The following is a 13,705-nucleotide window of genomic DNA, read 5'->3' as shown; positions in this document are numbered from 1 at the left end:
TGAAGAACTACCTCATATCCTTAAAGGGAGAAAACTGCTGAGGGTAATTCCTTCTAATTTTAAAAGCAATGTACTTAGTGTGTGTGTGGGGGGGAGTCATCTGTGAGCCCCTGTCTGCGGACTGTAGAGAGCATCTCGACAAGGACCCCAGTCTTGCACACCACACGCCCTACACTTCTCCAGTCCCAGGACACTTCCCACCCATCCTGAGCTTAAGTGAAAAATTTAGATTACAACAAATATGACTTTAAGATAAATGATGAGACTTCTTATATAATAATAATATAGAAAAATGTTAAAGACCTCACAGGGTTTTCAGATGAATGAAAAGAACTAATATGCTTTCTCTGCAAATAACATCATAAGCCAAATGTAATGACCTGGAAATTCAATCTTAGACATGTGCCTAAGTCTAGTACATCAAAGGGCCATGGTCTCAACAATTCAAAGATAGGAATCATGAGACTTTAAAAACAGCATGTGATTCTAGTGGAAAGCCCTATATCACTGGACAACTGCATCCCCTGGCTTTTCTGCTTTTGATATTCTTATTTAAGTATTTCAGAATTCTGTATAAGCTTGCATTTTTAAGTCTAAATTTTATTTTGGATGTTTATCTTCGGGAATCCATAAGCTTTTCACAGGCCACGTCCTCCTTGGCTGTCCACACAGTTCTGTCTCCGGAGGCTTCTGTGTGCCTAAATTTCATATTACAAACTGAAAATATCCTTCTCCATTCCCCGGGTCTTGGCTGACCATTGCTGTGTCTGCTGTTGTCTCCATTCTAGCAAACAGCAGCTGGTGAATCGTACTGAAACACTTGAAGTAGAGGAGACCTGGACTCCAGCCCTCCCTCAAGTCCCAACCAGCCACCAAGTTCTGTCTTTCACATATGTCTCCTTCTGCAGAGAACAGCTCCATTTAATGATGTTAGGATTCATATAATAGCGTTTTATTTATTTTAAGGTACTGAGGACTGGTAAAGATCATCAAACACCTTGTTGGTTATCTCATATGGACCATGTTAAAATGTGACTCAGTGCAGATGGTCTGCATATATGCAGGACACTCTCACAGGGTATAATCTGAGTACAATTTAAACTTTGTTGTGCCTGACAGCTGATGTCCCTTCAGCAAGATGGCCGTATTTGTTTATCTTCCCTATGATTTGTTAATGTACAATATACATTATACCACATAATTATAAACTGCACAGTATATAATGTAAAGTAAAATTTAGCAGTTTGTTTTTCTTTTTTGATGGTGTTCAGTGATTTGGGGTATTAGGCCTCAAATGTACTGTTGGGGCTTAACCTTTTTAGGTAGTGTATGGTAATATCTCTTACAAAAGTCATCCGTTGTGTGTTAAAAGTCATGTAATCATTTGTTGGAAGATTTAACAAGTAAAGTATGTTTATTGTAATCAATACAGTAATCAATACTAAGTTAAGTATGTTGGGTCATGTTTTTCTCCTACTCTAGATGAGAATAAATTGGTTTCACTTCTTATCAATAGCTAGTGATGGTGTAAATAGAAGAGCATTTATGAAGATATTTAACTAATAAATATTAATTGGTTACTCCTTTTTCTTTGTCCATACACTGTAACATTAAGGGCAGAGTCACTTGGAAAACACTCTATCTTCTCATCTTCAGGAAATATCTACAGGACAGGAGCTAAGGAAGAAATATGATCGTGAGTCCCTCTATTCCGAGCAGCCTGCTACCAAGACAGTGAAGGAAGTGGAGCATGAACACAATGAACTGCAGTACATGCATCTTAAGGAACTCATTAAAAAAGATTTAAAGGTGAAAATTTGTGATGTGCTTGGAAAATACGAAAATGTTTGCCCCAAGGAAGAAGGACTACCTCATGTCTCTAAGAGGAAAACAAGATTAAAGGTAATTCTAATTTGAAAAGCAGTATATTTCATTTGAGGGCAAAGACGCGTCTGTAAGCCCATGTCCACAGTGCTGCAGTGTCCAGAGTGCAAACCCCAGCTTTGTACAGGTCTCCACACTCCTTCACACCCTCGGCCCCAGCTGCATCCTTCTACCTGATCTTTAAAGGTTTAAGTGAACACAAATTAGACTGTGACTATAACAACAGATACTAACAAGCTTTTGTACAAATGAGAATTCTTATAAAATAAACAATGGTGATAATGGGGGTGGATGATAAAAGACTTCTAGAGTAGTTAGAGTTGAGACGAAAGGAGCTAACATGTTTGATATGCAAATGAGTATATTATAAATCAAAACCTAACTAACTAGAAATGCAATATTAGACATGTGCCAAACTGTAGTACACCAAAAGGACAGAGGTTCCCATGATTCAAAGAAAAAAATTCATGTCACTAAAAAGCAGCAGCTGGGTCTACTGGAAAGCCCTACATCACTGGATAACTGGATCCCCTGGCTCTTCTTCCTCTGGTGTTTGAAATTAAATATTTTAGAATTCTGTGTAGATTTACATTTTTACATATTGAACAGCATTAAAGTTTTATTTCAGTCTATGATTTGTTTAAACTGCTCACATTCATCCATTTCATCCCAAAAAGAAACAAAATGCTTCTAGCGGTGTAAGGCTTGACATCACCCATCCAGACAGCTTCCACTAGAGCTACAGAAAACTTCAATGTAGTTTGACCTCAAATTGGGTTTTATCCTCCAGACCAAAAGTTTTCAAAATTGCCTCTTAGAAATCTATCACCAGTCAGTCAGCAGGGTAGACCACTGAGCTAACTCCTGATATCTGAGTTCCCACTGGAAATAATTTATCCTAAGTGAATTCATAGGTCCCTGGGGTGGGGAAGACTCATGGGAGCCTCCCTCGCCCTGAATGTCCCCTAGAACAGCCTTGTGCTATAGACTTCTATGCTTCTTCACTGTGGCAGTCAAGCCCGAGAGCAAAGGGCACAAAGCCAAGCTCACTGCAGGCCTCAGAGTAGAAGACTAACACAGGAGGTCCAGCGAGGCGTCAGCTAGCTACTAAAAATGATGACACAATCAGGTTAGTCTGTACGTCTAGCTGCTTGCTTTTTCACGTGGTAGTTGGAGTATTCATTCATTCACATAAAGTGTGCTGCAGCCTACCCCATTGCCTGTAAGATGAATTGCTAAACAGTCTTATTAATAAAAAACCTGGAGCCAGATATTGAGGTAAAAACTGAGAGATTATGGAAGCAGAAAGAAGCCAGCCATGTTCTTACTGCTAGAAATCCTCAGCCAAAAAGAGAGAGACCTACTTCCTGTATATGAATGACTATATGCCTTTCTGTCCCTGCCCTCTTACTTCCTCTCTCCACTCAGCTACATCACTTCCTGTCTGTCTGTACAGCCTCCAGACCTCCATGGTTAGTGCTGGGGTTAAAGGCATGTGCCATCACACCTGGCTCTGTTCCCAGTGTGGCCTTGAACTCACAGAGATCCGGATGGATATCTGCCTCCCGAATGTTAGGATTAAAGGTGTATGCTACCATTGCATGACCTCTGTTTACTATAGTGGCTGGCTTTTCCCTGATCTTCAGATAACCTTTATTGGGGTACATAAATAAAATATCACCACATTTCCCCTTTTTTGTCTAAAATAAAAGTTCAACTAATATCAGAAAAACTATATATAATAAATACAATAACTATATAAAATATACAGACAATAAATACATCAACAATGTCTAGCCCATTTTCATTTGACAAATTCAGCAAAAACATTCCATTATCTATCCTATTTTGGTGAGTCCAAAATGTGCTTAATTCACTTTCTTGTATTACCAATTGAAAACTATCTTTTGATGTCTTTCAAACTTAAACACTTTACACCTGTTTAGTGAGCTCCTTTTCTGAAATTGTTACCAAGGAAAACTATAACTATCTAATCTTCAACTCCCTCAGAGACCCAAGAAGGAAATAATATTACCTAGTAAAACAGGAAGTGCAAACAAGCGACTTCCAACAAATGTGAGTTATGACAGAAACAGCCAGCTGCCTGGACAGTCACTCAAGGTTTCTCTGCAATGTTGGGGCATCAATTCTTCAACCTTCAGGCTTAGCATGTCTGACACACTCATCTGTGAAGCAGGATTTTCTAAAGGGCCTTCCTACCTTGTCTTGGCAAGGTTTGGCAGTCCTTTCTTTTGTGTCCTGCTTGTCCCATTTGGACAGCACACTGTCAGCAGTCCAGGCAAGGGCACTTTCTTGCCCAGTGGCTAACATTCACCACAGTGAAAATAAACTTCATGCAGAGTTTCTTCAGTGCCCATCATCTTCTCTGAAGTAGATTGGTGCTGCCAGGAGCAGACATGTCTCATAGTCATAAAAAAAGAATCTATGTTATTAAAACATCTTAAATGCTGTAGTCTGCAGATCTCTGAAGTTTTTGAAGATGACCTGTCTATATAAAATATATCTCTGTTTGACCTTGGAAACATACCTAATATAATTACAAGTTCGATTATAATGACTAATTACTAGCTTATATTTCTTTATATCCTAACTAATTGGTAATAATAATTTTCAAGGACTAGCAATTTGCACTACATTGTTAAATGAACTGTATAGGTACAGTACCTTGAACAAGATTAGAAATACATGTACAGTATTTTCTAATAAAGTCAATCTCAAATTTGTATCAACATACAAAATTTGTATACAATATACAAAAAATCCAATCCAATGTAAAATATTTAAAACTAGTAGTTGCCTTTTAAAAGTAAATTCAATAATCTACCATTTCATCTTTTTATATCTATATTCTCTTTTTTCTTTTCAGATTAGATTCAATAATCTACCCTTTATTTTATCATTTCTATATCTTTTTTTAGAGTAAGATTCAATAATCTACCTCTTATCTATGTCCCCTTTTTTTCAAACAAGAACTCTGAATCTAATTTCCTTTGTTTAATTTTTTCCTGATCATTAATAATTAACAACTTGTAACCAACCATCCTAAACAATGACAATTATCCAAAACCAATTGAAAGACTAAAATCCACCCATTCCACCTCTTGGGAATGTGGGTGTCATGTTCTTAAAATTACTTCCTGCTGTCTGGGGTGAAGGCATCTTTAGGAGGATCCTAAAAAATTTTTTTTGGGTTCATTGTCAAGTCCTGGGAGAGGTAGCTGCATTGTTTGTTGTCCAGTCTCTGTGTGATGGGAAAGTCCAGGGCTTGTCTCAAGTCCTTGCTGGAGTAGTCTGTGAGGCTGGACCATCTCAGTTAGCCATCTCAAATTGTCCTTAGCAGTTTGTAGTACAGAGCCAATCTTTGGGTGGTGTTTATCGTAGTCTTGATGGAATCATTGTTGTGGGGCCCCATCATCTTTTTGGAGACTTCAAATTTGCTGTTAGGCATGCTCCTTATTCCCTGCAGAAAACTGATACAGACTCAAACACAAAAACTTGTAGAAGCAGCTATATGAAGTTTTTTTCTAGAATTAGTTAGTACTCTATATGACCATTAATATCATGTCAAAAGTTTAAAAATATATACATGTAAATCTTACAAATTTTGACATAAAATTCATACCTTGAAAAAAGTTTTAAAGAATCAAAATAGAACCAAAGGATTATGAGATTAGTGGCAATAGAATAGTCCCTTAATTTTGGTTTTCTTCTGTTCTTTATCAGATGGCTCTTCTGGCATGATGCAGAGATTTTTCATTTTCTTTTTTTTTAAATTTGTTTTTCAAGACAGGGTTTCTCTGTGTAGTTTTGGTGACTGTCCTGGATCTTGCTTTGTAGACTAGGCTGGCCTCAAACTCACAGGGATCCACCTGGCTCAGCCTCCTGAGTGCTGGGACTAAAGGCGTGTGCCACCAATGCCTGGCTCATTTTCTTTTAACAAGCATGCTTGGGTTTAGAGAAAGAGAGAGCCATTCTCTGACTCTAAAGGCAGCTTTAATTTTTAATTGAACTAGGACTACATAAAGGTCAATTGTGTTAAGTGTCTATAGAGAACAGCAGAAAAAAAACATTTAGGAAGACTTACGAAATTTTATGTGTGACATACCAATAGGCCAATTTACTCTTTTTCTTGGGACATTTTTTTCTTGATAATTTGTCCTTTTTCTTCAGATGTCTCATTTGTCCAGTGTTCTTCAGATTTCTTAGCCTTCATTTTCCTGAAAGACAAAAACAAAAACCCTTCCCCAAGCCTAACTTTGGGGAGGTTTCCTTTTGGCAAGTTATATTGGATTAAGTGAAAAGCATTTTTTTAGTGGTATAAGTTAGTTTAAAGTGAATGAATAGTTTAAACTGGTTGATGAACTATCACCTCCTCTAATTAAGAGGTTTCTCTTGTTCAAATCAAACCTTTATCAATTTTGATGGTATCCACAGCTTATCTTCTCCTGTAGAAACAAAAGCAAAACCTTATCCCCAACATAACACATATCCTGGTTTCCATTCTAAGGTCAGCACATCTTTAAAGTATATGGGCTGATTTAATTCTGTAGTTTTTTTCTATTATCCAATGTCTCTCTGCAGCTGTTGTTCCTTTCTCATTAGCATTGAGAAAATTCAAAGTTAATAGAGCATTATGCAGTCTATTTCTGGGGTTTTTGTTACCCTTTTCTGTTTATTTATCATATCCTTTAGAGTTCTGTTGGATCTTTCTATAACTGCTTGGCCTGTAGGATTATATGGTATACCTGTAATATGCTTTATATTGTAATAAGCAAAAAAACTGTTTCATTTTACCAGAGACATATGCTGGGGCATTGTCAGTTTTAATTTGCACAGGTATACCCATGATGGCCATAACTTCTAGCAAATGTGTGATCACCAAATCAGCCTTTTCAGAACTCAGAGCAGTTGCCCCCTGAAATCCTGAATGTGTATGGTATACATATTCCAATTTTCCAAATTCTGCAAAGTGAAACACATCCATCTGCCATATTTCATTCCTCTGAGTACCCTTTGGGTTACAACCTGCTGATAGTGGAATTTGGTTGTAAAAGGAACAAGCAAGACATTTTCTTATAATTTCCTTGGCTTGTTGTCAGGTTATAGAAAAATCTTTTTTATATAATAGAAAAACTTTTTTTTATTCTTCTCTCACACATTACATACAGACCGCAGTTTCCTCTCCCTCCTTTCGTCCTACCCCGTTCCCCACCTCCCCCCTCCCCACTTCCTCTGTTTCCCTTCAGGAAAGGCAGGCCTCCCAGGGATATCAATGAAACATGGCACATTGTGTTTCAATAAGCCTAGGCACGTTCCCTATTAAGCCTGGGTGAGGCAGCTTCCAGATGAAGGTGCAGCTGGGGTGTGACCTCACTGTTAACAGGGGATCTGACAGGGCAGGAGTCTTCGCTCTCCCACAGGGTCATATTACAGAGGTCAGGGAGAGCTTTTTTAGTGTGTGATGTAGGGAGAGACCCCACCATTGACCTGAAAGCCCAGCATTCCAGTTCCAAGCGGTGTATTGTGCTAGTTAAAATGCCAGTGACAGACTCTGGGAAAGGAAAGGGTTGGAGCTTCCACCCAAGAGCGTGGATCTACCTCCAGGGAAACTCCTGCAGGAACAGCTCCCAGCGAGTGCAGGAAAGGCATTTAGATTCCGGAAGAAACCCAAGGAGGAGGCTGATGCTGATGGGCTCTCAGCAAGCTGCTGTCATGTGGTACAGTGGGAACCTGGGGACAGGAGGCTGCTGGTCACTGTCATTCCCCACCTGAAACGCCTCTGTGTCCCAGGAGACTCACTCTCCCAGTTCTTGTACGGCCTTGAATAAATGGTTACTTCACTGAAGGACTCCAGATTGTGCCCTATCTATTTGATGAGATTAATTTTGTTAAGTGCTTCTAAGTATGAACTGAATGGTCTGAAATTTTTTATATCACACGGATGGTTCCCTAATGTTGTCTTTAGAAAGGTGGTCTGTTTAAGGCTACTGGGAAAAAAGCAAGCCAACTTTGTTATTTGTCCACAGCCCCTTGAGACAACTTCAGAAAAAACAGTGTGCAGTATGTGTTATTGAGGGTGATGCTGCCTTTACCTGTGTCAGGGTGAGGCATTTGCTATTTGATTAGTTTTGTAAAGACCTCATCAGAAAGAGGTTCATTTGCCTTAATAAATGCTGTTGGCTGAGAGGAGAGGTCAGAAGCATTTTAATGCCACTTGTCACATGGTTAAACATACAGACTTCTTGCTTTTTAAAATTCTGTGTCCTTTAATTTCTATATTTATAATAACTTGCTTGGGTGTGTAACTTGCCAGGGTTGACTTTCCAAATGCTTGGTGTAAATTCTCTACTGTTTGGCACTTACAGCTGCAGAAGCAGTGCCAGGGATCTCTTACAGCTGAGATGCAATGCCTGGGTCTCTTGCAGAAAAATCCGTTTTTAAACCCTTACTATTGACATGATTTTTTTTATGAAATTCTGAGGCCTCCAGCACATTTCCTATCAATAGTCTATCAATCAATCTCATCATTACCTTGTGCTAGAGGGCCTGGCAGACCCATGTGCAATCAGATGTGAGTTATACATAAGGGATGATTCCTATTCATGATAATATTTTATAGCTGAATAAATACTGAAGTTAATTCTGACTCATCAGGGATACATCCTTCAGTCTCAATATGTAAGACCACTCTTTCAGCATACTGAGAATCAGTAACTACGTTGAGAGTTTATGAAAAATCCATTAATACCATCAGAATAGCATACTATTTTTGAACAGAATTATAAGGACTTTGAACCACTTTACTTAAATTTTCTGATTTGTAACCTGCCTTTCCTTGTTTGTTTGCATCTGTATAAACTGTAGGGGATCCAGATATGAATGTTTCCCATACAATGTGAGGCAGGATCTAATCAGCTCCCTTTATAAGTTTAATTCTATCACTTTGGGGATATTTGCTGTTAATCTCTCCCAAAAAATGACTGCAAGCTCTTTGCCAAGGTTCACTTTCTTCCCATAAGTTGTCAATGTCCTCCTTAGTTAAAGGCACAACAATTTCTGCTGGGTCTATTTCTGCTAATTGACAAAGTCTCAATTTTCCTTTTAAAATCAAGTCAGTTTTTTTTTCCATGTAAGTTTTAAGTTTTTTACTCTGTTTATTTGGTAAAGATATCCATTCCAATATAATATCTTCCCTCTGCATTACAATTCCTGTAGGAGAATGCTTAGAGGGTAAAATAACCAAATGCAATCAAGCTTTGGATCCATATGATCCACATGTGCCTCCTGTGTTTTCCACCAAGGCCAATTCTCTCTCAGGTTGAGGTGATAATTCTCTTGGACTATTTAAGTCCTTGTCACCCTCTGAGGTTTTGAACAAATTACTCAGTTGATTATTTTTTTTACCTCAACAGCAGTCGATAGACTGAAAATGTCTCCAAATAGTCTTTGAAAGTGATTGTTTGTAATTGATCTCTTCTAATTTGCACCTTTTGGGGTCTAATTTTTGTAGACCTATTTTATATCCTAAAGAATTAGTAAAATCGCCTCTTTGTATCTTTTCAGGAGCAATTTGTAATCCCCAACAAGGCAAAATTTTCTTCTTTAAACATTCTTTCTAAGGTGTCCTCATATGAATCAGCTAGCAAAATATTGTGCATGTAATGATAAATTATAGATTTAGGAAACTGTTTACATATTACTTCCAGTGGCTGTCATACAAAGTATTGGCATAAGGTTTGGCTATTTAACATTCCCTGAGGGAGAACCCTCCAGTGATATCTCTTAACCAGCTGAGAATTATTATAAGTGGGCACCGTGAAGGCAAGTCTTTCTCTGTCTTTTTCTTATAAGAGTATTGAGAAGAAACAGTCTTTTACATACCATGTTTGTCCTTCTGAGTCTGGGTTACCTCACTCAGGATGATTTTTTCTAGATTCATCCATTTGCCTGCAAACCTCATGATGTCATTGTTTTTCTCTGCTGAGTAGTACTCCATTGTGTATATGTACCACATTTTCTTAATCCATTCTTCAGTTGAAGGGCATCTAGGTTGTTACCAGGTTCTGGCTATTACAAACAATGCTGATATGAACATAGCTGAGCAAATGCCCTTGTGGTAGGATTGAGCATTCCTTCTCACTCATAGGAGGATACTAGATGTAAAACAAAGATGACTAGACTGCTACACAACTCCAGGGAGGCTACCTAGAAAACGGGACCCTAGGAAAGACACAGGGATCACCCAATGACAGAGAAATGGATGAGATCTACATGAGCAACCTGGACGACAGTGGGAGTAATGAAGGGCAAGGTTTGAGGGAAAGAAAGATTAGGGGAGCAGGAGATCCCAGCTGGATCAAGAATAGAAAGGGAGAATGAGGAATAACAGACCATGATAAATGAAGACCACATGAGAACAGGAATAGGCAGAGTGCTCGAGAGGTCCCCAGAAATCCACAATGATACATCCTCTGTAGACTGCTGGCAATGGTTGAGAGAAAGCCTGATCTGACCTAGTCTGGTGATCAGATGGCCAAATACCCTAACAGTCGTCTTGGAACTCTCATCCAATAACTGATGGAAATGGATGCAGAGAGCCTCAGCCAGGCCCCAGGTGGAGCTCCAGGAGTCTAATTGTCGAGAAAGAGGAGGGACTGTAAGAGTGTGAATTGTTGAGACCAAGATTGGAAAAAGCACAGGGACAAATAGCCAAACTAATGGGAACACATGAATTATGAACCAAAAGCTGTGGAGCCCCCAGCTGGAGCAGGCCCTCTGGATAAGTGAGACAATTGAATAGCTTGATCTGCTTGGGAGGCACCCAGGCAGTGGGACCCAGACCTGTCCTTAGTGCATGAGCTGGCTGTTTGGAACCTGGGGCTTACACAGGGACACTTTGCTCAGCCTGGAAGGAGGGGACTGGACCTGCCTGTACTGAATCCACCAGGTTGAGCTGAATCCCCAGGGAAGTCTTGGCCCTGGAGGACGTGGGAATGGAGGGGAGGGGCTGGGGGGAAGGTAGGGTCAGGGGCGGGAGGGGGGAATACAGGGGACCCCATGACTGATGTGTAAAATTAAAACACAAATATAATAAGTAACAAAAAAAAAAAGAAACAGTCTTTTAAATCGATAACTGTAAGAGGCCACTCTTTAGGTAACAGAGCAGGCAAAGGAATTCCAGATTGTAGAGAGCCCATTGGCTGAATTACTTTGTTAATTGCTCTTGGGTCTGTTATCATTGTCCACATACCAGATTTATTTTTCATAACAAATACAGGAGAATTCCAAGGGCTGGTCAATTCATCAATATGCTGAGCATTTAACTGCTCTTGTGCCAGCTCTTCCAAAGGCTGCAGTTTCTCTGTTGTTAAAGCCATTGCTGAACCCACACAGGCTTTTCTGTTAACGATTTTAAAGGTAGAGCTGTTGGTGTCTTTGAAAGATCAGCAGCTGTTGTGCCCTGTTGTTGTACAATATGGACGGCCAGTGACTGTTCTTTATAATAATGATTCCTAATATTTTTCTCAGAAACATATGTTAGTTTATGGTTTGTTTCTGAGGTTGAAGGAATATTAATCTGGGTATTCCATTGTTGTAATATATTATGGTCCCATAAATTCATAGCTATACTAGCCACATATGGCTTTAATTTTCCTCTCTGTCCTTCTGGCCCTATCCATCTGTGCTCTGTTTCACTTTAGATAATGTTCCAATCCCTAACAGCTGAACATTCAACTCCTGAAGAGGCCAATTTGGATGCCAAGATTCTCATGCAATTATTGTTATTTCTGCACCTGTATTGACAAAAACTTGAATGAGAATTCATTTATTTGTATTTTTAACTTTGGTCTTTGTTCATTTATAGATGTTTGCCAAAAACTTCGCTTTATGTCTCTCCTGAATTTCCTGTTCTCTCTCCTGTGGCTGTTCTATCACCCTGAGCAGTCTGGTTTTTTACAATGGGCAATTGGTTATTTAGTTGCTCTGAGAAGGGGTTTTTCTAATGATGGCAGGAAATGATTAACTGAATTTGCCATGGGGGCCTGCAAGAGGCCCCTCAGGGAGTTTCCTGACTGCAAAGGCAAAGGATGATCTTGTCTGTCCCTTGTTGATCTACATTTGTTAGTCCAGTGTTTGCCTTTACCACACCTTGTGCATAATCCAGAAGGGAGGGGCATTCTGTTGCCATTGTTCCTTGAAGAAACATTGTTTCTAGGAATGCCCTGTTTACAGTCCCTTTTTAGGTGACCTTGTTTACCACAATTAAAGGATGGGTCATTTTTTTTTCCTTCAGACCTCTGGAAATCTCCTCTCCTATCCAAGTATCTATGGTCATGAGCTTCAATATTAATTGTATCTCTGATCCATTCTGCCAAGGGTGCTGGTCTTTCCTTCAATGGCCTAATTACCCTTTTACATGCTCTATTGGCATTTTCCAAAGCCAGGGATTCAATTATTATCTGTCTAGCTTCTGAATTTGGTATCATTCTATTTACTGCTGAAGACAGCATTTGTAAGAAATCTGTGAAAGTGCTCTGGGCCCTGTATTACTTTTGTAAATGACTCAATTTTTTTCCTTGCTTTTTCAATTCTGTCCCATACATTCACAGCTTCTTTAAATATCTTCATATCTAACATTTCCACTGGAGTCCAGTGAGCTCGTACACAGCTTGAGCATTTGGCAGTTCCTGTAAGCTTACTGGATAGATTAAAATTGGTTGTTTGAAAACAGACTGTTTCTCTGTAATTGTATAATTCAATACTGAGATAGGTTCACCTTTAAATTCTTCTGTCAGGTTCTGAATATCTCTATGATTTGTTTTAACAAGTTTATCTAAAACTTTTATCTTGGCACTCAAATTAACCAAACTTTTTAATGCTAAACCAAAAATGACCAAACAAATAATATTCATAATTGATGTTATGTAACTCCCATCAATATTACTTATTCTCTTATTTAATTGTTCCATTTTCAGACTGCCTAATGTGTTATCAAACAGAGGCCAAATTACCTCCATTTAAAAATGTTTCCCTTTTTTAATGTAGTAAAAATTTTTTCTTTTAACTAATTTTCCCCTCTAAGATATTTCAATTGACTCACCAAATTTTCTGACAATGATGATATATCACCACAGTTGTCTAAGTTCCCAGTAATATCCCCTCCTTCTCATTTCCAGAACAGTAAAGTTTGTCCTTGAACTTTGAAAGTAATACACACACACACACACACACACACACACACACACACATTCATATTTCTGTCAGTGACCTTTTCAGGATGATTCAGAATTGCTCTCAAGAGTGCCTTCTCTTTTTGTAAAATAAACACTATGCTGTTTGAAGTACATATGAAGTTTCATTTCTGTTCAGTGTTCTTTAATTTCCATTATGAAAAGTTATTTCTTAGGAATTAAAACCCCAAAAGGTATCAGCCCCCCCAAAAGAAACATTTAAAACAAAATTTTAAATGATGAATCAAAACTAGACTTGAGTAGTACTTAAGAGACAGGGTAGCAAATGTAGTCTCTGAAGGGGATCATTCTAATTATTATCTAAAAAGCAAAGTCACACAAGTTTGTCAAAGTCATAAGATAAACTGGCACTTGAAAATTAGGTTGACTAAACAGAGGATGGGGGATTTCAAAAAACCCACTGAAACAGGACGATGAAAAGGATTTCAGAACGACTTGAACTGGAGCAAAGATCCATCGGCTCGATGCTTCTGGTGCCTTAGCATCTTGTATCACGCTGTTTCTTGTCCCCACCGTCACCAACACCTCAAGGGAGCATTCTTAGGGAA

General features: G+C 38.8%; 1 protein-coding gene across 1 annotated transcript in view; it reads left to right on the top strand.

Moving 5' to 3' along the window:
* LOC118597788 overlaps positions 1 to 7,733 on the top strand; it is a 41,960-nt gene extending 34,227 nt beyond the window's left edge. Inside the window, exon 7 of the mRNA XM_036209449.1 lies at positions 7,510 to 7,733. Within this exon, the coding sequence (XP_036065342.1) occupies positions 7,510 to 7,733 (224 nt within the window). The remainder of the gene's footprint in view (positions 1 to 7,509) is intronic.
* Positions 7,734 to 13,705: the final 5,972 nt, after the last annotated feature.

The sequence above is a fragment of the Onychomys torridus genome, chromosome 17 (assembly GCF_903995425.1).
Source record: "Onychomys torridus chromosome 17, mOncTor1.1, whole genome shotgun sequence".
Lineage (NCBI taxonomy): Eukaryota > Metazoa > Chordata > Mammalia > Rodentia > Cricetidae > Onychomys > Onychomys torridus.
Note: the sequence above shows the minus strand (reverse complement) of the source record. Positions and strands in the feature narration are given on the sequence as shown.